General features: G+C 37.7%; 1 protein-coding gene across 1 annotated transcript in view; it reads left to right on the forward strand.

Moving 5' to 3' along the window:
- The window catches only part of NELL1 (neural EGFL like 1), a gene marked incomplete at both ends in the record, with an annotated part of 577,617 nt that overhangs the window by 147,750 nt on the left and 413,496 nt on the right, over nt 1-16,371 (forward strand). Inside the window, one exon of the mRNA XM_083355288.1 lies at nt 4,062-4,232. Coding sequence (XP_083211414.1) covers nt 4,062-4,232 — 171 coding nt within the window. The remainder of the gene's footprint in view (nt 1-4,061; nt 4,233-16,371) is intronic.

Raw genomic sequence — 16,371 nt, forward strand, 5'->3', positions numbered from 1 at the left:
CTGAGACTTTTATTTTATCTTTCTTTAGTTTAAATGTTAGGGTTCACTGAATATTCATGCAAATCATCACTCTACTGTATATTGATGTTATTTTCTGTTTGGAGAAATCATGTGTACAGTATTTATGAATAAGACTGATATGATTGCAATCTGATGCATTTTAATTGTTAGTGAAAGCAGTTAGCAAAATGGGTCACAGTGGGGTTCCTATGTGAATAGGAAAACTTAATCAATTAACCAAATCAATTAATCCTAATGGGACTATGTGGGACTATTGTAGTTTTTAGTCTCTCCTGAGGCCATTTGAGAACAACAGAATAACAGAGTTGGAAGGGACCTTGGAGGTCTTCTAGTTAAACCCCCTGCTTAATAAGGAAACCCTATACCATTTCAGACAAATTGTTGTCCAATCTCTTCTTCAAAATCTCCAGTGTTGGAGCATCCACAATTTCTGGAAGCAAGTTGTGGATGCTGATTAATTGTTCTAATTGTCAAGAAATTTCTCCTTAGTTCTATATTGGTTCTCCTTCTTGATTAGTTTCCATCCATTGGTTCTTGTCTGGCCTTCTGGTGGTTTGGAGAATAGGTTGATCAAGAGGTATAGCCCTTAAATTTGTGTGACATCGGCTGCAGTCATTCCACTACCATTTTTGTTCTCTCCAGTGTACATTTGGGTAGATTAAAAATGTAGGAACTAATTTCTTTTGTAGCTTCAGAAGAAAGTGCCGTTACAAAACATTTAAAATCCTAAATAGAACTTCATTAAAAGTACTTGTCTCCCTGCTTGCTTTGATATTATAGTGCTGGAAGCAGCTTGTAGCTTTTAAAGACTGACGTCTTTTTGATTGGTGACAGCAACAGTAAAATAATTGCCAGTATAACATTCCATTTTTAGGTGCTCTTATTCAAAGTTTCTTACTTTCTTTAACTTATCTTTGATTTTTGTTTGAGCAAGAATAGCCATTTTGTTCAGGATATATATTTCTGTTTTCTAACAAAATTTGCTGTATATAATTTTAACTTCACTTCCTCAAATTCCACTTTAGGTGGGAATATTTATATTATAAAATTTAATTTTAGGCTTGAACACATTTAATAGATGTTCATATTACACGAGTGGATAGTAGAATAACTGATTTAAGTTCAATTTGTCCATTCTTTTTTTGTTATCAGATACATACTTGCATACCAATTCCTAGTCAAGAAAGTGCTCCTTAAAGTAAGCGGATTACAGTTTTTCATTCAATAGAGCCATTGATTAATGTTGTGTGGGTTGTTTTTCCATCTTTGTGCCAACCTTTGTTGATCAAGCAAGCAGATTAGAGTTAAACAGTTTTTATTTATTTATTAGATAGAAACCCTGCTGTGCGTATTGCTTGGTCTGCTAGGCAGGATAGGAATTTAATGGATAAAGAGGTACAAATCATTAAGAAGAATACACTTTTCAAGGAAGCCTGAATTTAAGGAATTTAAATGCTCTCTCCCTTTTTATTCACTAACTAATCTTGCAGATTCATCCACTGCTATGTTTGAAAGAAATATACAGTATATTTTTTTACCATTCCCAGTCTTGGACAGCTGGCAAGGCAGAGATTTCCTAGCAGAAGCACTGCTGATATGTGTTGGGTTTTGTTTTGTTTTGCTTTGTGCCTTCAAGTCAGTTTTTGATACCTAACAAATAAGTCCAGATAAGTCCGTGCAGCTTTTTTGAGAAGGTTTGTGGAAAGTGGTTTGCCATTGACCTCTTTCTAGTGCTGAAAGAGAATGACTGGTTCACAGCTACTCAGCTGGCTTGGTGCCTAAGGCAGGACTAGAACTCACAGTCTCCTGGTTTTTCTCAGTTTTTAGCCTGATGCCTTAAGCACGACACTAAAGTGGCTCTATAATATACGCCTTTGATCTACTTTTGAATAAAGCCCTTTATACATTGTAGACAGCAGCAAGTGGTTTGATTTCTCTGCTACTAAGTTCAGTATTTTATTTATTTATTTTTATTTTAATTCCATTTATATCCCGCCCTTCTCCGAAGACTCAGGGCGGCTTACAAGCTTAGCAGTAGCCTTCATTCTATGTATATGCCTGCTTATTAGGGCTTTCACACATACCCCAAGCGGCATTATTACAAAGTCAGCTTAATTGCCCCCAACAATCTGGGTCCTCATTTTACCTACCTCGGAAGGATGGAAGGCTGAGTCAACCTTGAGCCTGGTGGGATGCGAACCTGCACCAATTGCAGGCAGCTGGTGTTACTTAAGGAGGCATTAGCCCACTGCTCCACCAAGTACAGCACCATTTTGAAGAAAACCTAAATTTTGGCTGGCTACTAAAATTCTATCAACTGTAATCCAAGTGTCAACCTTCTAAGATAGGCCAGGTCGAGAAAAAAAAATCCTGCAGGCACTCCTAGCATGCTTCTTTATTATTGTATTAACAGTATTGTAAAAACTGTAGTTGTACCTTTTTAAAGACAATAAGGTCAAGACAGTGTTGTTCTGAGACAACAACAACAACAAAACAACAACAACAACAACAATAATGTTGGAATGCACCTTGGAGGTCATCTAGTCCAACCTCCTGCTCAGGCAGGAAACCCTATATCATTTCAGACAAATGGCTGTCCAGTCTCTTCTTAAAAACTTCCAGTGTTGGAGCATTCACAGCTTCTGGAGGCAGGTTGTTCCATTGGTTAATTGTTCTCACTGTGAGGAAATTTCCCAAATTTTTTATTTCATCACAGGTGAGGCGCCATTTCACCTTTCCCCCTTTTTAAGCCCTGAGTTAAGTTCTTCTACGAACAATTTAGCTACCAGGCTTTATTGTCATCAGAATTACTTTTGTCTTACCATAATCCAGACTTTTACAGCCCAAATACTGTGATCTTGTATTGTCTGTAAGTCATCCTTTGATGTGGTTTGCACTCACATTTGCAACCACAGAAAAACGCAAATGGAAAAAGGAAAAGTTTGGAATTAGCAGATACTGAACTATTAAAGAGAAGCCCTTCCAAGCTGGGTGAATGTCTTAGATAATCACAGCAGAGCCATCGATCTGGCAATCTGCGGCCTCCTTGACTTCCTATGTATCACTAAATCTCCGGGGAAGATATGTCTTTTCTTATTGGGGTTCTGCATATTCAGAACTGTGAGCAGCCGAGGAGGTTTCAGTATGATGAAATTCTCTGGAACAGAAACAAGAAAACAGTATTACTTTCCTCTACCTTCTACAGTAGGAAAATGGGTATTAAAAATAAATGGTCAAACACTCCAGGGACAAAGTAGAAAAACATGATCTTTTCATATGAGCAATTAAGCAATTGCTAGGCTGATTTTGACACAGCATTATCTGAGATGATAATTACAGGTAGTCCTCAACTTATCACCACAACTGAGTCACCACAATTTCTGTTACTAAGTGAGTGGGACAATTGTTAAGTGAATTTTGCCCCATTTTGTGACCACAGTTGTTAAGTGAATCACTGCAGTTAAGTTAATAACATAATTGTTAAGTGAATCTGGCTTCCCCATTGACTTTGCTTGTGAGAAGGTGGCAAAAGGGGATCACTTGACCCCAGGACACTGCAACGGTCATAAATATCAACCAGTTGCTAAGCATCTGAACTTTGATCACAAGACCCTGGGGATGCTTCAATGGTCATAAGTGTGAAAAACGGTCATAAGTCATTTTTCCCAGTGCTATTGTAACAGTCTCTAAATGAACTGTTGTAAGTCAAGGACCACCTGAACTAAAAATAAGTGGTCAAACACCAGAGGAACAAAGTAGAAAAACAATCTTTTCATATGAGATGGAAAGTTTTAAGGAATTGCTAAACTGAATTTGACACAGCATTATCTGAGATGATAATACACAACGGATCACCTCTACTGTGGAGTTTGATTGAAACTGACAGCATTGGCATAGTTTTTCAATTATTATTTCAAGGAATTTTTCAATTACAGCAGTTTGCATTGAATCTTATAACACATCATGCATAATCTTATAAGCATATCATGTATTATATATTATCCTCAGAATGGAATTGATTCTCTTTGTTTTAAATGCAGTTACTTTGAACTGGAAAGCAGCGGCCTGAGAGATGAAATAAGGTATCACTACAGATTTAACGGAAAGACAAGAACAGAAGTATTTCCGTATCGGCTAGCAGATGGACAGTGGCATAAAATTGCATTGTCCCTCAGTGCATCCCACCTCCTGCTTCATGTGGACTGCAATAGGTAAGCTATTCTTCATGAGTTTTCCCTCCCTGCCATCTCCCACGAGTAATGCCTGCTCCCTCAACATAAAACTTAGTACTGCTGGATAAAATTTGAAATGGAGTTTTATATGCTCCAAAATGTCAATTGAATATCTGAGTGAAAAGAGAAAATGGCATGATAATTAAATAGCAAACCTCTAGTTGCTAATTTTGGAGTGGTGAAAAGGTATTAATGTATTGCATCATTCTCTAGATATCAGTTGAAGTGCAATGCACTGTATAGTCTATTTTTTTCTGAAGAAGGCTTCTCTCAGCATGCATCTAATATCTGAAGGTATAATTGTAGCTTCTAATTTCTTTTCATGTAGTAAGTGCCTTAAAATACTCTTTAAATTCATTTTCAAACAAGACATTTGAAAAGAAAAGAAAAGAATGGAAAAGAATGAAGACACACCTAAATCCTTTTTTATACTTTGTAAGAAGCCAAATCTGAATGCTGTAGCTCTACTTTTTTCTTAGATAGAAAGCAAATCATATACTTGACATTGTAACATTTATTTGTAAATAATAACATGAGGTTATAGAAGTGGAGAAAGAGTATGGAACCTAGACCTAAGTAATGTTAACTGAAGACTTTTTCTCTTAATACCTTTGAGCAGGTACTTTTTTATATGTGAAAGCATACTTTTAGTACATTAGGTTTTGTTCTTATTTTGAAAACTTAGCAGTTGTTTGCTTAAAAATATTTAATATTTAAAGTTGTTGCCTGAACGTTTATTTGAGCTGGCATAATGAAATGAGAAAAAGATCTCTAGGATCTGTAAAGTATAATCTTTAATAAAAGTATTGGTTAAAAAAAGAGAAAAAGATTTGCAGGGAGAAATTCCTGATATACATCCTGTGTTATTATTCAAAGGTTATCAATTTTCAACTGTTTTGACTATCCAGGATAACTATTTTAAGAAACAAACATAGAAGTATGTCTTCTTTTACACATTTTTATTGACAGGTATCATAACAGAAATGGCTAATTCTTCAAACCCAGAATTTATTTATGTATACATTCAAGTTATAATTACGTGGAGGTTATTTGCCTGAATAAAAGAATGGCTAATAAAAATAAAATAAATAAATAATTGTTGAACATTCTGACTGATATTTATTTCTTGAACAGTGTAGAAATTGATTTAGTTTATATGACCCACCAGGTGCACTAAGTTTTTATTGGCAAAATATTAGAAATATGTTTTTTTACATTAGAATGCTTTAACGGCTTATTATAATAGAAAATTATGATATGTGCTTCTTTTGAATATGCTTGTCAAAGATCACTAGTTCATATGGAAAATGATGGTTTGAGTTTAACCCTACTACACAAACATAACTGTACAGTACAAATAATAGAATATCTACAGTTGGTATTACATAACATATGTAATTGGTTATTTGGATTAGTGTACTAAGGGGATACCAAAAAGTGTTTAATTAATGTCATTGAACCCCAAAGAGTTAAATATAATTCAAAACAGGCCCAATCATGTATAAGGTTAAATAACTCTAAGTGGGAGAAGTAGCTAAATCCAGTCACTTGACCAGTGTTTTGCAAACTAGTCTGAGAAAACCAGCCAAAGAAAAGGAAAGTATGAAAGGAAGTCTTTATCTGGGTGGTTTTTTCTTTTCTTTTTGAAGAACTGGAGGTATATTTTGCAATGTTGAGTTTTTCTTTCCATCACGAGACAGAACTCTATCATAACGTGGCTGCCTCCGCTTCCCCCCCCCGAGTTCCAACAATTTTTGCTTCCTCAGCTGAATCTTCCCAACTGTTATTCTTAAGGCACCTTTGAAGCCTTCTTTGCTCTCCAAAGGACTAAGCTGTCAGCAAAACAATGGCTGTCAAGAATTTCCAGGAAAGACCATGGCAGAGAGAGTTTATTTTCCAGCTGATATTAGCATAATAAAACGCCACTGCAACTTTATACTTCTTTGAAAGATCTGACACTTGTGTTTGGAAGGCATCATCTATATCTTCTTGGTGATCTGAGATGAAGGCTCCAGAAGAAGCATTGATTTTGTTTCTTTGTCTACTTATTTTAACCCAGGTGTTCTCTACATTAATGTTCACTTAAATTTCTGAGCAGGAATGAATGTTTTAAATATACAGTTCAACTGATCCCCCCCACTTTCTGTTGCTTCTTTTGTTTTATACAAATGCGATCCTTCAATTGCTTTGTTTCACTCATGGAAGTCATCTCACTGTGCATTCATTACTCAATCATATTTGTTTTCTTATACTAACAGCTCAACAAGACAAACAAGATGTTTCTTACAATGCAGATATGCTTTGCTTTAAAGTAAGCAAACAAACAATATCTAGCATACAATGTGTATGCTAGATTTTTTGACTGTAGTGTCAGAGAAGAAGGTGAAGTTGTCTGATTAGAACTCTGATCCTGGTAAGCTTCTGATACAAAAAAAGCTGCAAATATATCAGTGGATAGCATTCACAAGAAACCTCTACTGCTGTTGCTCTTTTAACTTGGAAAATTTCATGCCCGTGATGATATTCAGATGTTCACAAGTGTAGCAAGTCTTAACATTTCTATTTTTTTATTTTAAAATTTTTCTTACTTTAAGTATTGTGAACATTCTGACTTGGCCTCATAGCCAGAGAATTTAATCTCAATCCTGAGCTTGTGTTCTTAGTGTATATTCTACCACAATAATAAGGTAGCAATTGTGGCCAGGGGCCCTTTGCACAATTGCCTGTTGTGTGCTAATTGTGTCTGTACCTGGATTGGAAGGTCTTGCTTATTGTTATTCAAACCTTAGTTGCCTCCTGATTGGATTGCTATAATGTGCAGCACAGAGGGCTGCTGTCATGGTTCTGACAGATGAGACCAGTAAAAATAAGAATTCTGAAGCAATTGCTTTCCTCAAAGAACCCATTTAATGGCTATATAGTATCAGCATGAACAAAGGTGAAACCAAGTCTGAAGTTTCCACCCCCTGGATACAAAGTTTCAAGTTGAACCTCCCATCCCTACAATGTGTCATAAATCACAATCCCCAGTTAACTGCTTTGGTGGGCTGAAGCTTCCCTTAGAGTGCCTGCCAAAGGTTAGATTGAGTGACCTTGGTTCCCACAGAATACTTCTTGTTGTGTCTAAGATAAGAGAATACCTCTTTCCCCTCCCATTACTGTGGCAACCAAGAGCAAAGTGAAGATGGCTATGGCTAGATCTATGCAATGGTTGACAGCTGCCCTTGAAGACTGTCTGCCAGCTTCAGTTGGTTTGGAACACAACATAAGTCATCATGGGTATAGTTCATTATACCCATGTAGAATGCAGCACAAGTCATTATGTGTGCCATTCATTACACCTATGTATGCATTAGCTCATATCAAACTTCTAGATATGATTCAAAGTGCAGGTTATCTTGAAAGCCCAAGAAAGCATAGACCAGCTTTTTCCCCAAGAATATCTGTTGGTTCTCATGCTCCCATAATATTAGCCTGCTCCAGTTTCCCCCTTTTAAAAACATTGCTATAATGTTTACAACATTGTTATAATAAATGTGGAACTTAGGAAGCAGTCTGCCTCTATTCTCCAGGATCATTTCCTCCTACTATAAGACAGGTTCCAATTATTCTTGTCTTTGGAAAAAGAGCCAAAGGTCTATAGTTCGGCAGTTCGAGACTCAAATGCCGTGAGAAGGAGTGAGCTCCTGTCACTTGTCCCAGCTCCTGGCAACCTCACTGTTCAAAAGCATGCAAATGCAAGTAGATGAATAGGGACCATATATAAGGATGCGGGAAGGTAACAGCATTTTGTGTTTTGCCATCCACTTGTGCTGCAGCATGATGACTGCAGAAACTCTTCAGACAATGCTGGCTCTTTGGCTTAAGAAATGGAAATGAGCACTACCCCTAAAGTCGATCACAACTAGCAGGGTAAAACTGCTGGGGACACCTTTACTTTCTTTTTTACTTTTGGAAAAGCAGTTAGGACCTGGATTTTTCCCTTGGCATTTGAGTCAGTTGTGTAGAGTCCTCTTTTGGTTGTTTAATTACGCAATTTGATTGACATTTTATACATAGGTCATTCTTTTGCAATGATATATTTTTGTTTTTGTTTATTTCTGTTATATACTGCTCAGAAGTATATTGACTAGGGCAGGTTATAAACCCAATAAGTAAGTGAACAGACACATGTAACTTGATCATATGCATTTTAGTATGGGGAAATGGCTATAGCCTAACAAATGTATATTTTCCCAAAAATTTCTTTAATAGGACATATACAGGAATACCATTTTAAAGATCTGTCTGGTGATTCAACCTGAGATCTGATGAAGTAAAAAATGAAGGTATGGTAGAACATGAGATAATGCAACTTAGAAAGTGGCTGTGGAGACCCAATATACATGGATCCTTGAAGCCATTTTTTTTTGAAGGAACCCCTCCAGTTAAGATTCCCCTGCTTTTTATCTCTTCATGATTCTGGTACCCCAAGAATTGTGGCAGTAATATTCTTGGCCAAAACTTAGATCTAACAGTGTATTTCCATTTAGCAAAAGATTCCATTAATCAGTTGATTTTGGAGAAAGAATAATAGAAATAATAGTAATAGAACATTATACCCTATTTTGATATTAAATACTTCTAAACTGAGAGCAGGCATATTCAATAGAGCCGCTGATGCTAATGACTGATTGAATGGCATAACCACTTTTAATACAGGAAGGACCAATTTCTGCCTTGTTAATTGATCAGTGCATTGTTTTTTTTGTGCTCTAGTGACAAGGTTGCACTGTAATGGTTGAGGAATCTTTCCATCTCCGACTTAACTGCAGCCTGCTTCTTGTTCTATTTCTCTACCAGATCAGGAGAGAGAAATTGCTGGCAGATAGGTGAAACTGATTAAAACGTGTTTCACTTGATAAGTCCATAGTCCTCACCACATTATTCTTCTGACAAGATCTTGTACTCGGTGTGTGTGGGTGTAGGGCTGAGTAGTGCTTGGGATTCAAAAGCACGAAGAGGTTTTGAAATTCATAGGTTCCTGTCTACCACTCATTAAAGCAACAGTACCTTTCCTGAGGGAAAATCATGTTTTGCTTAAGAAGCTGCACACAAGTGCTATGTTTGTACCTCTGCACACCCTGAACTGCTTCATGAACTGAGAGAAAATTGCTTGCCCTCTAGAATTTCTTTGACACAGTTCTTCAGCATTGGTCCTTCCTCCCTGCTCGTTCAATTCCTCTCTCATCTTTCCAATTTTGAATGCTGCAGCGAAAGTCTTTAAGCTAGGCTCATACAGTTCCTGAAATGTTATAAACTCTGCTTGAAAGGCTGCATGAGACAAAATGAAAGAAAGATAATGAACTTAATTCTGCCATCCTTAAAGTCCTGACTGTAATTAACTGCTTTTTAAATAACTATGATAGATAGATAGATCAGATGACTTAGCTCCTCTGACATTGATATGTCTGATAGAGTTTTGCATTACATTTTTCCCCCTGCAGGATAGAAAAGCTTCTGCAATGTCTAACTGATAACATTTCAAAAGGTAGAGCTTCCTAATTATAATAGATCCTGTTTTTTTTTGGTGTCACTGAGTGCCAGTGAAGTAATTTGCAACCTTGCTAATAGGATATATGAAGTTTTCAGAATTATAAGATCAGCAAGTTGGGTACTCAGACAATATATTAAGAAAAGGATAAATATAAAGTAAAACAAATGTTTTCTGATTGAAAATTCTTCCCAGTTATTTAATCCACTGAACACAGTAGTCCTGAAGGAAATCATGAAAACACTTTTCAAAATTTTGGGATACTACTTGGTTTTAATTTAGCCTTTAAGTACTAAATAGAATACTACCTAAAATGAGGGCTGGAACAGTGATAGATATGTTGTAGGTAGTAATGGACGTTCAGTTAATTAATGCCTTTAAAACATGTGTTTCATCTGGTATACTCTACTGCCAAGATCGTAAGAGAAATTCTTCCACAGATACGGCTGAGAGTGAATTTAGTTATTTCCCCTCTATTGCGTCCATGCTGTGGCAAATATTAGCATGAATTATGCGTGACTAATATTAATATTTTCCTAGAAATACACACACACACATACAGAGACACACACACAGGCCAAACTTTCCATAATATTTAAGGTGATTTTCTATCTCTCTTTCACTTTTAAAAAAATTATCATATGAACGGTAGTGTTTGATTCTTTATTTTTCAGTTACTTATTTTATTTCTATCCTGCCTTTGATTATTTTTTTTTACAAATAACTCAGGGAAGTGAACATACTCAACACACCTTCCTCCTCCTATTTTCCCCATAACAACAACCCTGTGAGATGAGTTGGGCTAAAAGAGAGTGACTGGCCTAAGGTCACCCAGCTGTCTTTCCCAATTTTCTCCAGCCAGAGATTGCCTGACTATCGGACATTGTGAATAGGTATCTCAATGGAGGCTGTAGATTGCAGGAACAGAAAACCTGATCATAGTTAAGATTTCATAATAGATTTCATAATAGAATTCTATCAACCTTGATCCTGAACCTGATGCAGATGTCTTGGCTGAGCAGATGTCAAAGAATGTAACATTTACAACCACTCTACTTGATATAAGACTCAGGACAGTTAGATAAATCAGATAGATAAACAGAGAGACAGACAGATTGATTGACCAACCACTACACCTGCCTAACCAGGTCTTGGTAATGATACCTGGTCTGCCTTGCTCATCTACCACCAAATCAGGAATAGACATAGTCTAGTACTGTTAACATTATGCTAAGATTAGGTGTACTAAAAAAATGGCCACAGTTCACTAAGTTGGAGAGGAGATTGTCACTAAGATTACCTTTCCTTTCTCATATTGTCTGATATAACCAGGATATTTTAGGAATATGCTTCACTCCCTATCTTCTAGGCTCCATGTTCTTCCAAGATGGTTGTAGGTTAATCACGTACAACACCTCACACACTGTTTTGTTGTCAGTGGATTATACTCTGGCAAAGCAGTCACACCACCTCCCATCTATTTACGGTATATTCTTACATCACATCCTTATCTTTGAACCCAACTGGGAATCTGGTTTCTCTCATTATAGAGTTTAGGATGTAAGAGGGCCTGCCATTTGGAGCCAACCGCATGATAAAACTCCAACCCCAAAGAAATCAGTTCCCTAGAATTGCTCACAGGTCATTAGTTCACTCAGATGTGGTTGCAACAAAAAACAGAGTGTTATCCTCCTGCAACACTACCTGTGGGTAGCCCTGATTATCACATTCCACAGCTTACTGCCAGACCAATCTTGCTACTGTTGAATGGATGTTGAATGGGTTATAACCATTGATGATACTATCCTGCCAGTCCTTTGAGGTAGACCAGATCAGGAAACAGACACCAGAAGAAGACCAGGACCATGCTTTATTGAGGTAAACTATAGCGACATAGTCTTGTACATCTGATTTTGTTTCTCCTTCCCTCCATTTTATACATTTATACAAGTCGAGGAGAAGCCATCTCTTCTTAATACTATCGTCCTTCCCAGGACTTAAGGAATGCTTTTTTTCTCTTTGTTTAAATAACAATTTTAAATATTTGCTTCAAGGCTCTCTCTCTGGCTCCCTATGCACATACAATGTCCAATACTTATTCTAGTGACTCTGATACCTTCATTCTCACCACCGTTCCAAATGCTCAACTATCATCTATCTTAGGGTTGAACTGGTTTCAGAAGTCCTATGACACCAATGAGCCTTCTCAACCTCAGTCTCCCACTCACAATCCTTACCAATCCATTACGCACATCAGTCATCTAACCCTCCCAACAGCTTGAACTCTTAGACAAACCATCCTCCTCCTTTCAGATCTCCCTCAACAGCCTTCAGTTTTCATATTCCCCAACTGGATACTAACCCTGACATCATCTTGAAGAGAAAAAAAAAGGAAAAAAAGGTTCTGCTCGTGGACATTGGGGTATTTTTTTAGCTGGGTACTGCTAGATTTGATCGTCTTTCTGTAAAATCTCTACATGGCTGCACAGGAAAAGAAGGATGGATAGGCAAATTGGGTGAAAGCCAGTTTGATCTACAACCTCAGAAACCAAGAGGTTGTAATTTCTAGTCCAAGCTTAGGCATGAAAGCCAGCTGGGTAACACTGGGTCACTAACTCTCTTTCAAGCCATGACATCAAGCTTTGTGTGACAAGCTGGTCACACCTGGGTTGATCAAAAAAAAAAAAAAGCCGATCCTTCACTTGCAGGAAAATGATAGGGAAAAAAAAGGTTAGGGAAGGGGTATCAAAAGAAGGATAGTCATTTTGCCCCCTCCCCCCGTAACATATTTCTGAGGTAATGCTTCTCTGATGTCTCTGGTCAGATGAATAAATAAATAAATACATACATCTGTAAAGCTATCTCTGTAATAGGCTCTTGTTATCATCAAAATTCTGTATTATTTTTCCATAGAATATGGAAACATAATGTAGATTATTTTTTTCAGCAAGTTGATGATGATAACTTTATTGTCACTTTGAATGTACACCAATCGGCATACATCAAAATGAAATTTTGTTGCATACAGCTCTCAAAGGGTCACCACCTCCGATATATACTCCTTGTTCATGGCCCGCTCAAATTTCACATTGTCCATTTTAGTCTCTAGGGCAGGGGTGTCAAACTCAATTTCATTGAGGGCCGCATCAGCATTGCAGTTGCCCTCAGGGGGCCAGGTGGGTATGGCCAGGATGGGCGTGGCCTACTGGGTGGGTGTGGCTAGAGTGCATATGGCCTACTGGGTGGGCATGGCCAGCTCTACATCGTTCGCATCAAGGGTGTCTATGGGGGCCTGGGCAGGAGTGGGACAGATCTGAGGGTCTCTGGCAGGAGGAGGGTCTTTGGGCCAGGGCCGAGGCAGTGGGGGCCGTTCCCTCACTGTTTCCAGGATGGCTTCGCGGGCCGCATGAAACCACTTTGTGGGCCGGATCCGGCCCCCGGGCCTTGTGTTTGACATGTCTGCTCTAGGGAGTAAACGATGGCAAACAGGACAGATGGAAATGGGGCTCCATGTGGATTAGCCCTCAAATTTGCTTGTATTCTGACAACCTCGCCTTCTTTCCTTTTTCTAATCCTGACTCTTCCACCTTTTCCTTAAAGAGGCCTTGCTTCTTTTCGCCCCTGCAGCACGCTGCTGCTGCCGCCGCCACCAACTCCTCCAAAAGCCTCTCTCTCTTGCTCTGGGCCTGCCGACAGCCTCATCCAGTTCAATGAAATATAAAATATTTAACCTGATAACAACATTCTCCATGAGATCATATCTAAAAAGAGAGGATTAAAAAACATCTTGACATGAAGGAGATATATTTGACTCTATTTCTATATTCAGGAGTAGAGACAGAAACATTTATTAGTGGAATTTGAAAAGAGAGCCATTCATATGCTTATAGATAGAGCCATCACGTTATTCCTTTCTATGGTGGGCAGGTTATTCAAGCATAGAAAATATGCCAAAGAAATTAAAAGCATGTGATAAGAAAAAGAAAAGAAATATATCTAAATCTCATTTGAGCTGATTGATGATTATGTGCATCGTGTCATTTTTGACTCCCAGCGACCACAGAGATAGATGTGTTGGTAGCAAATCTCATTTACTATTTGCTGTGCTACTCTATACCTTTCTGCGCTTGCAAACCATCTTTGCTTCTACTACTATTACTACATGATAAACTCACCCAATGCATTTTATATTCAATCCATATTCATTTGTCATGCATCCATTCCTGACCCTATGTAACCTTGCTTCAACAAACATTCACACTACTTTATCTTTCAACCTACTTTATCTGCTCAGCCTACTTTTTCTACAGACATAGCCAACTCTGATCCCCAAATAAAGAGTATAATTAAAGTTTGTTTTTATATACAGCCTTTCTTTTTTCCTTGACAAAAAAATCATTTCTTACACCCTCTACCTGAACCCAAGCAATATCACGTGGCCAGCATGACTACATGTCGAGGCTCACGGAACACTGTTACTTTCTCACTGAAATGGTATATATTTATCTACTTGCATTTGCATGCTTTCAAACTGCTAGGTGGGCAGGAATTGGGCCAAGTAATAGGAGCTCACTCTGTTGTGCAGTGCTCAGGTCTTGAACCCGGGCTGTCAGTTTTCCAGCTGACAAGCTCAGTATCTTTAACCGCTGATCCATCGCAACCCCTTGAGGAAAAGTTACATCTCCTTTAACATTAGAAAAAAGCAGGTCTCCTTTGAGGGGTTTCCAACAGACTTAGTGAAGGTGCTCATGAAAGAACTGAAGTGCCTTTTCTACTTTGGATCCAAATATTTCATTCCTCTGTAATCTATTTAGTATTTACTGCAAAGCCGTTGAAGCAACAAAACAGTATTATCTGTAGACAGAATTGCACATATGGTACTTTTGCATTCCCAACCAGCACACTTTTAATAGTAACCCAAAGCATTCTTTGCATGTTTATCTATAAATAGATTAAACACCCAAGGGAATATCACACACCCTTGTTTCAGTTGCTGTTCGATATCGAGTCATTTGCTCAATGTGTGTTTCATTTATTCATGTCTATGCTTCAGTTCCACCCTGTATGCTTACTGTATTCGGCAACCAACTTCCATCTCCATATTCTCCCAGATGATACATAATTTAAGCCTACTCTTTTTATTACAGAGATTTCCTCTAAATTAACAATGTAATAAACTTCTCCACATTCATGCCTTCCTCAGCGATGTGCTCTTGTAGAGTAAAAGTCTGTCCTGCACACATGCTGCTTGATATAGAACTGCATTATGTTTTGCTCAGTGTTATCTCTAGTACTCTTTAAATCAGCATTGTGTAAATATCTTCCTAGGGACACTTAACAAACTAATCCTGTTGTAATTTTTACATTCACTCCCCCCCATTTCTTTAGCAGTACAATAACGGATTCTTTTAACACACAGCTTATTTTATTTTATTTTTATTTTATTTTATTTTTATTCCATTTATATCCCACCCTTCTCCGAAGACTCAGGGCGGCTTACAAGCTTAGCAGTAGCCTTCATTCTATGTATATGCCTGCTTATTAGGGCTTTCACACACACACCCCAAGCGGCATTATTACGAAGTCAGCTTATTGCCCCCAACAATCTGGGTCCTCATTTTACCTACCTCGGAAGGACGGAAGGCTGAGTCAACCTTGAGCCTGGTGGGACTCGAACCTGCACTAATTGCAGGCAGCTGGTGTTACTTAAGGAGGCATTAGCCCACTGCTCCACCAATTTAACTTGTCTAAATAGCTAAACTTTATTTTAGTACATGTCTTCCAATGTTAACTTTGGTGAATTAAGTTTACGAATGCAATTATAGAGTTGCTGGGAATCTGAACCGTTTTTAGTGGCTGGACTCCCACACTTGGAAAATTCATATTTAATCCAGCATATATTTTACATACAGTATGAGATTTCCTCCTCTTTTTAAGAAGTATTTTATGGGAGCTTATTAGTGTTTTAGGTTTCCAGGTGAGTTCTGAATATCTAAAAAAAAGAAAGAAATTAATTGGGGCCAATTGATTCAGAGTAGAACGGAAGATGATTTTAGCATCATTGGTGCTGCATATTTCGGTTAGTGTCACCATTTTAATATTTCCATTTCAGACGGACTGAGAGCAATACAAAGTTTAAAAAGTTCTTAATTTTACAATAGCTATGAAAAGGCATTATACAATTATTCTTATCAATGACTTGTTTTCTGCTAGATAGGTGGTTTTCTGACTGGCAGGTTCTAGCAGTTGCAATCAAGACCTTCTCAACTATTTGAGTTTTACCTCTTGTTTGGATTTGCTTTGGCCAATCATAATGGCAAGAGGATATTATTTGAACCCATTTTTTTTATAAATGAGGCAAGATTAACGTATGGTCAATTAGTCACCAGTGAGCACTGCTAATATGGCTATCTTCGGGAAATGGGTGTAATTAACTAAAAAATGTATTAGCATTTTAAGCTTATTTTATTTTAGGTTGTTTCATTTGTTCTCACGTTATCATGAAACAATTAAGGCATGCTGCTGAGAACGTTCTGTAGACATAGCTTTTTAGATCTTGTCTTCCTAAATTTGAGTCTTTCATGT

This window comes from Vipera ursinii (assembly GCF_947247035.1).
Source record: "Vipera ursinii genome assembly, chromosome: 1".
Classification (NCBI taxonomy): Eukaryota; Metazoa; Chordata; class Lepidosauria; order Squamata; family Viperidae; genus Vipera; species Vipera ursinii.